The sequence below is a fragment of the Ictalurus furcatus genome, chromosome 18, assembly GCF_023375685.1.
Source record: "Ictalurus furcatus strain D&B chromosome 18, Billie_1.0, whole genome shotgun sequence".
In the NCBI taxonomy this organism is placed as follows: Eukaryota; Metazoa; Chordata; class Actinopteri; order Siluriformes; family Ictaluridae; genus Ictalurus; species Ictalurus furcatus.
The window spans coordinates 5,493,613-5,510,180 of NC_071272.1; the positions used below are offsets into that span (position 1 = coordinate 5,493,613).

General features: G+C 41.3%; 1 protein-coding gene and 1 long non-coding RNA gene across 2 annotated transcripts in view; one reads left to right on the forward strand and one right to left on the reverse strand.

Annotated features, from left to right (window-relative positions):
- rxraa (retinoid X receptor, alpha a) overlaps positions 1 to 16,568 on the reverse strand; it is a 107,365-nt gene that overhangs the window by 5,429 nt on the left and 85,368 nt on the right. Inside the window, exons 5-10 of the mRNA XM_053649662.1 lie at positions 16,281 to 16,460; positions 13,021 to 13,205; positions 4,547 to 4,676; positions 3,245 to 3,377; positions 2,566 to 2,657; positions 401 to 506 (exon numbers count right to left, since the gene is read on the reverse strand). Coding sequence (XP_053505637.1) covers positions 401 to 506; positions 2,566 to 2,657; positions 3,245 to 3,377; positions 4,547 to 4,676; positions 13,021 to 13,205; positions 16,281 to 16,460 — 826 coding nt within the window. The remainder of the gene's footprint in view (positions 1 to 400; positions 507 to 2,565; positions 2,658 to 3,244; positions 3,378 to 4,546; positions 4,677 to 13,020; positions 13,206 to 16,280; positions 16,461 to 16,568) is intronic.
- On the forward strand, positions 10,561 to 13,022 carry LOC128622877 (uncharacterized). Its single transcript, XR_008388457.1, has 3 exons — positions 10,561 to 11,350; positions 11,555 to 11,634; positions 12,170 to 13,022. It is a non-coding gene; the product is annotated as an uncharacterized LOC128622877 (long non-coding RNA).

The window sequence follows — 16,568 nt, forward strand, 5'->3', positions numbered from 1 at the left end:
ACTTATAATATCCATCCATCCATTTTCCATACCGCTTATCCTACACAGGGTCGCAGGAAAGCCTGGAGCCTATCCCAGGGGACTCGGGGCACAAGGCGGGGGACACCAACCCATCACAGGGACAAATCGCAGACACATTCACCCACTATGGACAATTTGGAAATGCCAATCAGCCTACAATGCATGTCTTTGGACTGGGGGAGGAAACCGGAGTACTTGGAGGAAACCCCTGAAGCACTGGGAGAACATGCAAGCTCCGCGTAGACAGGGTGGAGGCAGGATTCGACCCTCGACCCTGGAGGTGCGAGGCGGTTCTATTATTTAATTATTTGTTTGTTTGAGTGTAAGTGGACATTTTTTTCCTTGCATGCTCAAACTGTACGGAAGTGCATTCTCGTACCTCCCGGGTTGATCAGGGTACTTCTGCTTGCAGTACGCCTCCAGAGAGGCGTAAACCTTCTCCCTCAGAGCTTCCACCTCACTGGGGTTCGACAGGCCTTTGGAGTCTAGACGTGAAAAAGAACACTTTTGTTAACTTTCTCTGCCCGCTGGTTTGCTAAAAATGTCAAATTTAATTCATCAATATTGAGCTTCTAGCCCCCTGTAAACTCAGCAGAGGGTTATTTATGAAGAAAAGTGACTGAAGGGTAGGAAATATGTTCATTAACTCAGGAGGATGCTAACAGTATGCGCTTTCTCGCTGCTGTAAGGTTACCCATTTTAAAACAATTACTGACAAACACACAGCCTGTGGCAGAAGAAAATGTGAGCGCATGCCTATGCGGAAAAGCAACAACAAAACACAAAGTTCAGGTTGTATTTTAAGGGGTTAATATATGTAACTTTCAGAAACGACAGTTCTTTACACGACCTCACAACCTATTCAGGTTCTAAAGCCAGGAAGTGACAACAGATTCTTCAACACTGTTAACATCAGAAGTGCATACGAACATGACATCATGCTGAAAACTCATACAGCATGATAATAGGTTTAATGAAGCGAAGTGTGTGATTAATATAGAGTAGGAGTCATCAACTGGCAGATCGCAGTCTGGACTGAACTCAGTTTTTATTTTGCTTGGCTTAGGGGAAAGTATTCAAGTACTCATTTGCTAGGGGCGAGCTCCGACAAAACACGCCGTACGGCAGCGAACGAATTCTTCTTTCTTCTGTGCTCACACCTCAATCAAGCTCTATGTAGTGCTCCTCAGAGAGCTCCTAATTAGGAGAATGGGAGCAGTAATTCTGTAACTCGCTTTAAAGAGGACGAGCAGAGGCACAAAGCACTCGGCCATCTGTAGAAAAAAGAAAAGTGCTTGCTTTGTCTGTTGAGCCAGGACTCATTAAACAGTGTGTTTGCTCTGTCCACTGGCCTACAATATCTAGAGGAATCACCCTGTGAGAGAGCCTGCACTCTCAGAAATAAAGGCGCTAACCTGTACCGTTCCTCGTTGCTGGAATCGTACCAATAACGGGACATTTCCTATGTCTTTTTATCTCAGAAGGTGCATGGTATGTAGCTTTAATTAGCTTTTACATGAAAGCCTTAAAGGCACATCAGTCATACTTAATATTTGATCTTAAATTATTTTCAAAAGTATACAACATTCACGTTTCCAAAAGAAAGGTATGTACTCAAGTTACAAAAGATGTAGCGTTGATCGTAACACTCCAGGAAAAGTACAGTATTAGACAAGAACATGTGTAAGACCGGGTGTATTGTGCGTTGATTGTGCATGTCAGGAAAAAAAGCAATGCTTTTACGATTAGGGTTTGAAAATAAAAACCCTGTCATATAGTCTTTTACCTTACTGTAAGTCTGTTTTGTTTGCCACCTGGATCTTGTAGATTAATAAAAAATTTGGAATGTAAATTCAATTTGCGATGCAGCTCATGGCACAAATCACGATGACAGCGGAAAGTCTGACCTGAGCTCGTCGGTGTGTTTAACATCTCTACGCTACTGCACAGAAACAAATATGGCATGGAATTGCTAAATATTTGCTAAATATTTGACAGGTCAAATATTTGGCTTCGACTCTAGTCATCTAGTGGATGTTTATTTGAATCCTCCAGGTGTACAAAAGGTATGCAGGAGAATACGCGAACAATGCTGCTCATGCTTTGCACTCATCAAAAATCAGGTGTAATGAGCGAGAAGCTTTATTTGCCGTTTCGAGTGAGTGGAGCAGACAGTCACTAATCTGAGTGGATCGGACTCTCGGGTAAAAATGAAACCGAATTAGGAGGTGAAAAGCCACAAGCATATGAGGTAATGAGAAATAAATTCACTATTTGATTCATACAAAATGTTGAGAATTCAGTGAAGAATGTTTAGCAAGTCGACCTACTGATGGCAGACAGATGGCAGATAGCATTAGCATTATTTTGCATATACAGTATATCTGCTGTAATATCTAAAGTGATCTACTCAAGTTGAAAAGAAAGGAAGGATAGAGAAGAAGGTAGAACAAGAAAGAGTCAAGGAGCAGGAGAATGGGATAAGGTTGGTCAGGAGGAAAAAGCAGAGGTTCACGAGGAGGTGGTGTGTGTCCAGAATGTCACCTGGGTTAAACAGCACTATGGCTCGTAGGCAGCCCAGCTCTGTTTTATCCATCTGCATGTCCCTCATCTTTGACACCAACTCTGTGAGCACTCTGTGGAAAAAAAAAGGACACACTGTATTAAAAACCCCTCAGAAAATATGGAGAAATGTCTTGCTGCTTGATTTACAGTGTTCCTTCTTATCATGATCGTTCTGGTGAAAAGCATGAGAAGGTCAGTCCATGCATTTATAGTGCACAGCCCACAGGCACGGTGGCTCAACTGTCCCGCTGCTTCAACTTCCAGCAAAAATGACACGCGAATGGATTTCCTTTTGCACTTTCTGTCTGAGCAGCTCATTATTTCTGCGTGACCTGTGCCACCCGCGTATGTGAATCTTTAATGAATACTGATGTTAATCAATAAAAGAGCTCGTGCTTTCTGCCCTTCTCTCTCTGTAGTCTGCTGGCGAAAATGCCAAGGTTCCTTCTCCTGCCCTTGTGTTAAGACTTGATGAAATCATGTCTGCGTCCTGGCATTTTTAAACGAACCTCATTGCGTATCAGTTCACTACCGAAGAACTAAAATGAAATGCTCCTAATACTATAGTGGAATTATTTACCAGTTTCATTATGCATTTGCTCGAGATCGTTTATAGATCAGAAGTGTTCTAAAAACCTGTGCACTTGTGACCACTGACCTGTCAAATATGGCTCCTACTCCGGCGCTGTGGGCGCTGTTCCTGTGCACGTGAAGCCCAGTGGCCAGCAGAATACCGTCCTTTACGGCTATGGAGCGGTGCGAGAACGACGCAATGAGCAACTCGTTCCAGCCTGGAGAGAGAACAACAACAACAAAATGATATGACACATGATGTGAAAGCAGATGAAGAGCATTTTCAAGTCTGCCTTCGAAGTACAGATCTGCACACCACCACCAGACCTTCAAGTTTACAACAAAACCCCGTAACTCGGACTTTCCAACCTCAAACTAGGAAAAACCAAAGAAAAAACCCACTCAAGTCGGCATTCCCGATCGTGAAAGTCGGGAAGGCGTCCTCGACCCCGAGTTCAGCAATTGACGTCAAATCAAATCAACATGCCTGCTCACAGCATCAACAGGAAACACAGTAGCGCTTATTTATTTTTAAATGAGTTATACTGTATATACACTAGTATTTGCTTTGACTGGTAGTCAACATACAGACATATTCTGACTATACTGACTATACAGATAGCAGTTTTGACAAGGAAAATATACATCACACAGCACAGTTAGCTAGCTATCTTGTTGCTAACAAAAGACGAACATGGAGGTGTCCCAAGTCCACCCCCAACCCACTTTCTAGCTCGAATGCACTGAAGTCAAAACTGATGGAATTTCGAGCTCCGACTTCCCACTTCTGAGGTAAGTCGAACGCGGCGATAGTTCAGCACATTACATATCACCACTCATCTTTAGGGACTTGTTTTACTCGGATGAGTGGCACAACATTTACGAGACTATACCAGTCACCTTGACATACAACGCTTAAAGTTTAACGACCCGAACAACCAAAATGCTTTATAGACAAATTGCTGGAGCTGGAGGTGAAGGTGAAATGGAATTTATCCAACTGTGGATTGGCACTTACTCTCAAAAGGTCTCAGAGTTTTCATGTAGTCTGAGTAACCAGCCTTCCTGTGCATTAAATTCTCCCTACTAGTTCGTCATGAAATGGTACACCATGGTCCTGAAGCATTTATGGTTTTTCTTAAAATGGCATGACCATCCAGAAGGTTGATTACAGTATCATTTTGGTTAAATATAAGGAATTTGATGTACTTGGACCTTAATAAAATTTAGTTGAATACCCCTGGTTTAACCTTTTGAGGTATTTGTTCTCCACTAATATTACAACAAATCCCAAAAGCCCGATTTACAAGATTTGTGTATTGTGCCTGTATATTATCAAGAGAAGGAGTGCTCAGGCGTGTATGCATAAGCGTGTAAGTGCACTTGCCTGCTCGCAGCAGGATGACCTGATCGTCCAGAGGCAGTTCAGAGAAATGCGGGATCCTCTTGGCCCATTCCACCAGGGTGAAGAGCTGTTTGTCTGCCGCCTGGCAGATATTAGTGACTGGATCATTGGGCTGTGGAGAGACACAGGAACGAGTGAACATCAGATACATAGCTGATGGTTCTAGGGCGGCAATAAGTAAACAAACAGGCCTCCTAGACTCCTAACTACATGCTGACAGACGGCTCCTACACTCGAGACCTAAGCTGTGCTGTTCATTTTGAATGCAGACGGTGGAAGTGGGCTTGTTTGTATATATGTGCAGATTGCAGTGATTAACAGAGCAAAAGGGCTTTTCTGACAGCTCATCATGTGCGTGTGTGAAGCTTGGAGGCCGATGAGTAATCCCCTCCATGCAGGAAGGCAAAAGCAACAATGCTTTTGCTCGAGCCTCTCAGGAAATACCTGCAGAGAGGCAGCGTTAAAAATCCACTGTGTCCAAGCAAGCATTTCCTGCAGGAAGCTCAGCTGGACAGAAAGGCGCTCGAAACGTTCTCGCTAGGAGGGTCCTCGGGGCAGCCGCAGCAAGAAGAGATTCATTCAGCGTGACAATTTATCAACGGTGAATTTACTGAGAAAATCAACTCCTCTCGCACACGGAGGTATCAACATTGCTAATTAGAAAATCCTAGCTGGAAGACTAGCGTATGTCAGTGGATGGGATGGCAATTTCTTTTCCGAGAAAAATAAGGTGTCTCCCATAATCACTGTAGCAAAAAAGAAAACAACAACAACAACAAAAAACATAAACACTACAATGAATCCATAAATATTGGCACCCCATGCGCACTCCCCGTTCTTGTCGGTCTATTGAGCCACGAACGAATCCAATGATAAACTCTCATGGAAGACCAGCTCTGGAAGATTGAGGCCGAGATGTGGAAAAGCAAATACGGCACTTTTTTCTAAAGACAGGAATGAGAGAACGAGAGAGAGCGTGAACGGAAGAGTGAAGAGCAGCATGAGCGGTGTGTATGTGAATGGATGTGAGCAAACAGAATTTGAGTGCCTTTGTGTCTAAAGTGGTCGTACCACAAACATGATTCAACGGGACATTTGGATCAATAGGAGCATGTTTTAAAAGCAGGAAAGACTCCTGGGAAAAATCAATCCCTCAAATATTCTGGCCTTTTTTTCAAAGGTAAAACTTACTTTTTATACACAGATGGTGATAGACCTCGAATGAACCATAATCCAATATATACTGAGTGGCATATTTAGTAAAACTTAAACTTCCCCTAGTTGATCAGTACTACAGACATAACGTAGTTACACTTTTTGATGACTAGCATGATGATTATGTGGTGATTAAGTCTGTGATTTCATTTCATTTACTGCAATGCCTGAGAAACATCATTATTCCAAGAAGACTGCGTTCTGCCTGCACTGTGAGTCATCTGTCAAATAAATAAATGTGCAATTTAAATATGAAAGATACAAAACAACTGTGGTTTTTGTTTACAAATGTAATAATTACTATAATAATTACTATCATTGGGTCATTTCATTTTATTTCATTTCATGCGTAGGCTGATTTTAATGCTTATATTTTGCTTGGTATAAAAATACACAGGTGACAATAGGGGTGGATGAATATTATATCGTTTAGGGAAACCTTCTACTAGATAATTTAAAAAAATAAAAATGATTGCAGAGATCCCAGATGCTTCATGAGGTTCTGTAAGATTGCTGCTTGCAATTTACATAAAATGAAAACCAGCTCAATTTTTCTGCCCGCTGTGCTGTGAGTTAGGTTCTGTGGGTTGCAATTTCATGTACAATCAGTTAAACTTTAATATTTTGCAACTCCTTATTGAAAATAAAAACAACACAACCACAAAACAACAAAATTCCTAAAACTGAATAAAAAACTTTTCTTAAATCTTAGAACAATCTTGGGAATCAGTAGACGGATGTTCTGGGTCTATTTTATTATAGAAGTTGAGCTGCAGACCGGCTTTAGGCCGAAGCTCATGCCGATCTTCAATCATTCACTTGCTGTTAAAAAAAAAAAAAAAAGCTCTGGAGGCTGCAGATCAAACATAAAATACCAAGGATATCAAACCGTCGGATGCAGCCATTTCTTCACAGACTCCCGAGTGAAGAAATATATCAGATCATCACATCACATCACATCATGGCTATGTACACCTCTCCTCGAGTTTTTATTTTTACATATATAAACAAATAGATCATTCATTCACAAAGCAGCGAGACGAACGTGAATGGAGCAGCAGCAGAGAACCTCCATGAAGAATACAGCTCCCACAGTTCTAGTTAAACATGGGTATGCTTATGAATGATGCATGGCTCTGTGAGCAGTGTTTACCCTGACCCCATTTCTCTCACTTTCTCTCACGCAGCAACACTAGGCAGACGGGCATGAAGACAGGTGATAAAGACATCACGCTGGCCTGAATGGTTTGTCTCAACTGCACAAAATGGCTTTAACTATATTATCTACATGATAGGGAAAATTCAACCTAATTAAGCAGTTTCAGCATATCATGGAACCACTTTGGAACTTTATATTGTCAAAATGACCATTAAAGATGAAACCTGTAATCTTTAAAAGTGTTTATAGACCTTTCATATTCATATAATATTAGAGCAAGCTTAGAAAAACTGTTAAAAAACAATAATAACTTAACGTTTTCTGGGCCAGAAATTGCAACTTTTCCTTATTAACAGCAACACACAAGGCGTCATCCCCACTGAGGAGAAAGGGAAGAGTGTGCGAGTGTTTGCCTTGTGAGCAGACGAGGGCTTTAAAAATGACACACTGCTCCTTTAAATAAATCACGTGTATTATGATATTAATACTAAAATACAAATACGTTAGTCTCTCATGTTTACAAAAAAAGGCCACAAAAATCTTTTTGAACATTTTAAGACATGTGATGCAACTGGAAATAACATTTGATTTCTTTATCATGGTATGTCATTTTGGTATATGGTCACGCCCCTTCCATCCACAAAGCCTCAGTGTTCTCATTTTAGCCTCTGAGCAGAATGAGGTTAAGGGTGATGTGAAAATAAGCTGATACTCATTTCTCTGCTTTTACACTCCAAGTGTGTTTGAGCGAGAGCGGCTAGGACGTAGCTGACCGCATGACCAGTTTATGAGAATCTGCCATGCACGAAGAGCGACTACTCGGTAAAAAAGGTAAAAACCGAAGCTCATGAGTTTGGATTTGAGCAGTCACTTCATGCCCACGACAAAACAACTGTTTTTCCCCCTCAACAAATCAAAACTGTTCCGTGTGCATTATTCATGCCCGATCCGTGACGCCTGCCTCTTACAGAAATGCCTAGCATGCATGTCGTGTTATGAAATTTTCATGAAGGGCGGAGAGCACAGTGCAACACATGTTAATGCTTCATAGACTGCTTAGAACCCAATTACAGCTGAGTGACGATGGGGAGAAAAAGACTGTGTTGGGTGAGATGAGAGGGTTGGGGCATTGTGCGTGTTGCGTGAGAGATTTGCATGGGAATTCAGCCAAAACAGCACTCGAGCGGTAAGAAGACATTGGACAAACAATGTCTCTTTATCTGAATTCGGGCTGTATTCAGTACATGGAGTGAAGAGTTAATACTGAAATAAAATTTTTAAAATGTGGGGGGAAAAAAAAGTTTACAATTCAATGCACACAAATTACCTTGATTGCGTGCACAATGAATGACTATATTCAATTGTATCTATCTATACACGATGTAAAAAATAAAATGAAGACTTTTGTGTCCAGGAACATGCTACGACATGCTACACATCTTAAAAGTCATTTAATTTTACAACTGCCTAAGGTTTACATTTTCTGTTACTGTGCCTCTTGTGCAAAAACAATGTGCTTAATCAAGTGCTATTCTTAAGCTGCTGGATAATGAGGGTGGAAACCTTACTGTTAAATTAGAAAAGTGTTCCCAGCATGGACTCCCGATCCACCCTGATCAGAAGCCGTTACTGAAGGTGACTGAGTGATTTAATGAATGAATGAAAGAATGAATGAACTATTAGATGATTGTTTGAATGCTTGCCATCTTCTCATTAATACCGTATAATCATCATATTACTCTTATTTTTGGTACAGTACATTGCAGGTGCAGTTCATCAGTCTGCATTTTTACATAAATGCAAGTGCTTGGACCCCTTTCCTCAGTTAATTTAAATGATCTGAATGAAGTGTCCAAAAAAATCTATTTAAAGTGCACCTATTATGGTTTTGAAACGTGCCTAATTTTGTTTTAAAGGTCTCATACAATAGATTTACATGCATCCGAGGTCAAAAAACACTTTAACGTGCTCATAATTTAAATGGCAGCATCACCTTTTTTTCCCACTCAGTGTCAAAAACGACTCGTTAAATGATCCGTTCTAAACTCCTCCTTTCAGAGAGCATTCTCTGCTCTGATTGGTCAGATGTCCGAGTCTGTTGTGATTGGTCTACCACTGACAGCGGGTTTCAAAAAGGAAACGCCCACCACCGTAACGAGTTTCAGCTCCGTCTGTCAGCGAGCAGCCGATGAAGACCAGAGGCAGCTCTTTTTGTTACAAACCTAATGTAGGTTAGTACAGGAAGAAAATCTGGAATTACTAAAGACACGTTTCAGCTGTTCAGAGTCGATTCCTTCTGTTGAGAGTCAATAACTCAGTTTTTCGTGCGCTTTGATTTTTGAAACTTTGCAGGCTTTTTACATTCACAAACAGCTCTATAACTCACTACATGAAAGGTAATATTTGAAAAACCATCATAGGTGCACTTTAAGCATCTGGGTAATCTGACTCGCAATACTCTGAAAAAGCAATTACATTATGGCAGTCCCTCAGGATTTCACGATTTTGTGATCGTAGAAATTAACACACAATCAAGCAAACAATGCACTATTCGGAGGACCTTGCGATTTTTCTAAATTACCTCAGATTTTCTGGAGATTTTGGTCAAGCAAGACACGTCATGTGACGTCATTACGACGCGTATTCAGCCAAAGCCCTCTTTGATTCATGTCTGTTGAACATGAGTACAGCTAAAAGGTCTCGAAAAACTGTGCAAAACAATTTTGTGGAATTGCAATTTCGCCAATTCAAGTAGTTTTCCACTAAAAAAGTACAAAAAACTCTGCAAAATGTATCACAAATTTTTTTCAAAAAGTTGCCACGAACTCAAGCATTTTTCGCTGCAAGAACCACAAAAAAACTGAGACCGAGAACATGAGAGAATGAATTATGGCACATGGAGACCGATCAATCCAACACAGAGAGAAAGACTGAGCTGAACAGGAAATAGAAGGATGTAAGGATAGAACACACTGAAGTCCCTTCCTTGCCTGAATGGAGGTATGTTACTAATGCCTGTTTAACTCCTGAGCTAGGTCACCATGAGCTAAACCCAGTTCGTTCAGCTCGGCCCTACCCCAGCGTGGTGCATTTGGGGACGAAGCCTTGTGATTAATTAGTGCACAGGACGGTAGCTCCTAAAAGAGCACAGAAAGGAGGAAGAGACCAAACAAGCAAGGGAGCGGGGGAGAATGAGTCAACGTTTCATCTGACACTGCCTGTCATGAGCATGGATACCACATGGGAACAGACGTCCCAGCTCATCTAAAATAGCTCACACTGTCGTGGTTAGTTGTTTATCTTACATTTTTATATTTCACAAGCCATCATCCCTACCAGAGATAAACAAATCTATTGCGTAAGGGAGCCAAATATGCCTCCATGCTGAAGCACTATTTCTAGTGAGTGTGTGTCTTCACAAACGAGACTGTGATGGAGTGCTTTCTAGTGTCTTCCCCAGAGGCAGTTCTCCTCCCTCTACATCTCCCCAATGTCACCCGCTACTGCTCATGCATTCTCATACTCCAAAAATAAACCCTATTTACTCGCTTAACCACTGCCTTCACTTTCAGGACAGTCCCAAAGAAGCTCCCAGACTCTCCTTCTCTCTCTCGCTTTCTCACTAAGCACTGCTGTCTTCTCTGTCTCTGTCTCCAAAAAAACACTTCCAGGCTGGACTTTTTCTGTGTGTAAATCTGTGTGAAAGCAGGCAAAGAAATGCTCTCTAGCTCGGAACACACTGCATTCGACTCTGAGCCGAAGATCTTCTAGATGTTGGCTCATGGTGACTAGACACCGGCTCTTGGAGATCATCATCATCATTATCACCATGTTTTAGATGGAACTAGCAAGTTTTTTCACATGACCGCTACCAACCTCTGAGGGTGAAAACTCAAGCTGTCCTAAACAGAACCTCAAACAACAGAGACCTTGCCTTGTCTGTGACTGGTAAGGAATAAAACACCTCAGGGTGTGCTGTTATAGGAAAATAATCGACGAAAAAGTGGTGTGATGTGACCTGATGTGAAGCAGAGTTACTGTTACCAACCCAAAGTTGATTATTTTCCTAAAAAGCATGTCCTGAAGTGTTTTTGCTAATAATTAACATTTTTACTACAACTTTTTTTTTTTTTTTTTACCACTTGTGAAATTTAACAATTTAATGTTGTGGAATGCCTGAAAAACATGTTAGTTCTCTTAGAGCTATAAACAATAAACATTTGTTCCGTAAACAACCGCTCTCTCTTTTTTTTTTCCTTGAAGCCAAAATGCAGCTTTTCATGTTACTGGGAAACCAGAAAATACAAAGTCTTCTCTCCACGAAGACTTTCCCATGGCAGAAAATTTACAGGAACAAATATAGCTCTGGGACTGCTACAAACCATCGACACTGGAGACTCCTTCCAAAAATGGTAAACAAACATGTCCTTACACAAAATGTCACCATAATCAAATCAATGCATATTTGTTTTTTAAACTGCATATTTTTTTAAATGGAACGTCCACCATACTAGTTCTTACGACAGAAATAATAACAGAACTAATACTATACTACTATAGAAACAATAACGTATTTAAAGAAGTGTATGAATGTAAAACTGTGATTTGAATTACAGTCATACTCTCAAAATTGCTGTTAGAGAAAACGAATCAACACCTTCTGACCAATCAGAATGGAGAATTCAGCAAAACTGTGGTATGAGACTCTTCTGTCAGTTGAAATAAATGACCACCTTAATACATTATTCCCCATGAATCCATTCCGCATGAATCCAGTCCGCACCTCTTGGCCAGCATCACAGGGCTGCTGTTTCGAAATTGATTAAATGATGAACAAACCAAACAGAAACAATGCAAACCAGCATCTGTGGAGCTCATGTAACAAGTTATTCCAAAGGCAGTGCAGATATCCAATATTACTACAGTAGATCTACTCAAATGAAGGAACATCTAAGAGAAACAATAAATCGTGGTGACGGGTATATAATGCCAGAACTGCATTCAGATCTCTGATTTACACTGCAGTTATTTGAGAATGCTTAGACTATACTTTTAAAGTTTCTTGAACGTATGACATGCTGATCAACAGGATAAACTCAATTCTTCACACGGAAAAAAATTAAAGACTCCGCAGATTGAGCTAAGCGAGTGGGAGTAATGGATGGGAAGGCAAGATATTTCAACTTCCCCTATACACTTTCCCACTTTCCCATATCTGAATGTTTTTTCAGGCATGTGGCGCCTTGAAGAACCGCATGCTGGACACTAACGTGTCTGGTCTGCTCACCATCCTCATTTGTCATCTATGGGATAAAGATAATTTAACTCAGAACCTCCAAAAACCTTGTGATTCACGACCACAACTAATCCGTGCTTGCAACTGTGTCTCCACTTTCAAATCTTACAAAATACTGTAACACTATTATTCCAGCCTCATCCCCTTCTCTTCTGCTCAGTCTTTATTATCTTTAGAACTCTATTATGTTCTTTGCTTTTTGATGTATGTACATATGTTTATTTTGGTCTGAATGTTTTGTCTGTGTTTTATTGCACCTGGGTCATAGCTAAAGCATCTGTGGGTGTGACAAATAGGAGCTCTGTGAATAAGAAAAATAAAACGATACCTACAGACAAAACATTCAGACTGAAATAAACTTGCACCAGAATAAAGACAAAACCAAGCTGTATTGCAAAGTCATTACATAAAATATTTTGAAGACCACACAATTTTAGCCTATATTGAAGAAGTTTATCGGTATCATGTAATGGCATTAGACAACACAAAAAGGTACACATTTATCCTCATCAAGAAATCCAGATTCTACCAATATGCAAATTAGAAATGCCTCCAACCATATAGAGTCCTCCCCTTTTCCTGCATATATTTTATGACACAACACTTGCCTATCATTAAAGTATGCTCATTTTAATATAATGCATTAAAACCACAAAAATTTAAGGTCAGACTTAAAATAAATCTCCCTTGGAAAGGCTTTAATCACAAACAAATACATTTTAATAAAGTTTAGGGTCTTGAGAGAAGCTCGTATTCGGGGTGTGGCCACAAAAGCTGCTTACTCACCGAATTGGATGGCACACCCAGGTTGGTCTCGATGTACGTCTCGGTCTTGGGCTCAACGGCGAGTTCGGCTTCTAGGATCTTCTCCACGGGCATGTCCTCGTTAGCGCTGCTGCTTGACTCCACCTCATTCTCATTTCGATCCTTGGCTCGCTGGCGCTCCTCCTGAACGGCTGTATGCAAAAAAACTGGGTCCATTCAGTATTGCTGATTACATTGTCAATATTAGCACATAAAAAAATATAAATGTAACCCTTTCCAGCATAAAAAAAAATCTGCAGAGCCTTCTGACAATGGCAGGACAGGTTTATTTTATTAACACTACCAAGTAGTAGACACTTTAGGTAAATATGTATAATGAGCATGAGGCATCTGGAGAAAAAAACATAATTTAATTCTATAAACCCTAAAGTGTGTCGCTCCATGCTAACATCTACCCTGTGCTTTTTCCCAACCAGATACCATCGGCTTGCCCTCTTGTTTTCTACTGGTTTACAAAAGTGAGGTTTGCGAATTCACAGGTCAAAGTTCACCTAATCAACTCGCATGAAGCAAAAGTGATCACTAATAAAAGTAAATGTGCCTTTCATGTTCTGCGTCCTTTCCCCTTCAGTGAATGACTGTTTACGAGTACTCACGTGTCTACGGTCTTAAAGACTAAATTGTAGACGTTGGCACGTCCGCCTTAACGGTAACTCTAACAGGTCACAGAGCCCCTGGCTTTGCTTCACCAGAGCGGAAGAATATTAAAGCAGTAGCCAGCGATATTGTGGACCCTAGCTTCCGATTCACACTTTCATAGACGTGTCATAGACAGACGGAATATGGCACAGTGGAGTGTTTTGTTTCTAACCTGGCCACAGTGTTTAGTTTAATGGATCGGGCATTTCATGAGCTCGAGCAGACCAACAGAAAGTGGTTAGAGTGCAGAGCAGACACTCTGTCTAACTGTGGCCAAGGCAGAACTAACCGCACTTCAGGCCTCAAACAGATCCGGGAACTTCTTTCTCTCTTTCTGTTTCTGCATGTGTGGTACTCTGTTCATCCAAAAACCTTCTCCTGATATGGCTCCCATTCTGAACATATGTGGAAACCCACACATGCCACACACATTCTAGGTTTTCTTTCATCCCGTGCTATTTCCTCGCCGCTGAATCACAGTAGTGGCTTGGTGAAGGGGCCCTCGGGGCAGGAGGAAAAAGGGGGCCCCACTTTACAGAAACTGTCTGCTTCTGGAGGTCAGCCCAAGGGTAGAATACTTCTCGTGGAGTCAGTGAGAGGTGAGGCGGCCTGAAATCACGTTAGCTTTATTTCCTTCGGAGAAGGAGGAGAGCATAAATTCATTTAATCCTGTTTTCCTGCAGTTTCACTCAGCCCTTTTCGGGTTTGGTGCAGCCCTGCTCTTCCTCTGCCTCGGGCTACGAGGGGGAGGGCTTATGGGCTGTTCGAGCAAACCGACCAAGAGAAGAGGTGCATTCGGGTCAAGGAAGGCACGACGCGTATGCATTTCTAACGTCCATTGCTGCAGCGTACTTGAAGTCTAGTAGGTAAACAGTAGGTGCTGAGTGGGATATAATGTAAAAGAGGTTTGAGTAGTTCACGCACAATAACTCCAAGCTTCCAGCTATCTGGAATTATTGATCTGATCTGTCAGTCACGTTCAATGAATCTTAAAGCTAGACACACATGGGGTGTCTCATACTCATAATGCTGCTAGAAAAAACAGGTTTGCTAGATGTCCATACTAGGAGACCAGCTAAACCAATCCTTCCAGCATAAACCTGCATGAAATTCACACTAAACTAAACTGTTTTGTCAGCAGGGTACTTGTATAGACAAAGCTATGATATATAAGCTTCATTGTCTGAACAGGAGAAGAGCTCTTGGATTAGAACATGATACTCTCCTGTCAAAAGGCATTACCAAAAAAGAGCAAGTAAAGCTTTTGGAAGTAAACCCAGCGCTGACGAAGTCTTCCATCTCGTTCTCTTGAGAATGAGTGTGACTAACATACTAAAAGTGCTAATGTCCTCCTACATAGGGGTAAACACATTTTCTCTTGGTTTGCCTCCTCCCTTGCACTTGGCTTACTGCGATCCTGTTTTTAAACATTTTTTTTTAGTACAGCAGAAGCATCATCTTTGTGTCTCATCCCAGGGGCGATGTCCTATCGCTCCTGCCCATTCTGACCCCTTCATTTCCCTTTTATACCCCCATCCATCAGTTTAAACGACTACTCGGTTATTTTTTAGAAACGTCCCTTGCCTTATAAAAGTCATTTAAAGTCAAAGATAGGGAGTCTGTGATCTGCAATATCACATTAGAATGAGCCTAGAGTCTTTAGGCTACTGTGTACATTATTCCAGGTCTGAAATGAGTACTATCATTAACAATAACAGAGCTGTTCCTCCACCAGGAAGCAAAGATTAACACAAATAACTCTTCTATTTTGGCATGGCCAATCTTGACCTTATTATCTTTGTTGACTGCGACATGCTTAGTTCTTCTTCCTTGCTCAACAGTATCATTTCGGGCTACTGAAATTAGTTCCACCTGTAGTTCATCCATGTGGCTTTTTTCAGACAATAAGGCATAAGGCATATTTATTAGGGCTTTAATACAATGTCACTGGATCTGGATCTGTTTAGTGCTCCAAATATCCGTATCTGTATCTGAATTTTCATTTAAACCTGAATTAGGTGTGCATAAACCAGAAGTTTATGTTCTTTTTTAATTAAATACAAACCCTACCGCACCCCCCCCCCAAAAACACAGGAAAACACTGACTGCAATGCACCTGTTAAGCAGCAGAGGGCACTAAAAAGGACAAACTGCTCTTCTAAAGGCCAGGATAACCTACAACATCATCCAGAGTCCACTATGGATGCTTATCACAGTAACACAAGCCTCCTGTATAGTCTTGCTCACATATCACAGTTGCTGAATCAGAAGGCAGTGTGTCTATCGACGCACTAATTAAGAGTCTGATCTCGTCAACGTCCAAGGTCATTGAATCTTTAATCACTGCCATGCATCAACTTGCACGTTTTCAGTGGAGTCAGCTAACGGTGAACGGCTGATTTGCTGTACTGACTACACAAATGATCTCATTATACATATCAGAAACCACAATAACAACATTCCGCGTGGTTTAAGTTGCACTCACTGCAGCATACAGCAGAGTATGGATACGTCTAAGCTCTGTATCAGAGTATAAAAGAGGACGTGTGCTATGTTTCCATCCTCTCTGTAATCTGCTGTACCTTCTCTCTTCATGCCCATGGCTAGGCATTTCTGATAGCGGCAGTATTGGCAGCGGTTTCGCTGGCGCTTGTCGATCACACAGTCCTTGTTGTCTCTGCAGGTGTAGGTCAGGTCCTTCCGTACAGTTCTCTTAAAGAACCCCTTGCAGCCCTCGCAGCTGTAGACGCCGTAGTGTTTACCTGAGGAGACAACATATCCGTCAAACCCGGCAGAACACACAGGTCACAAATTCACGAAATGCTCTTGTGAGTATTTATCCTTTTATTTTCGTACTGCTGTGTATGCAT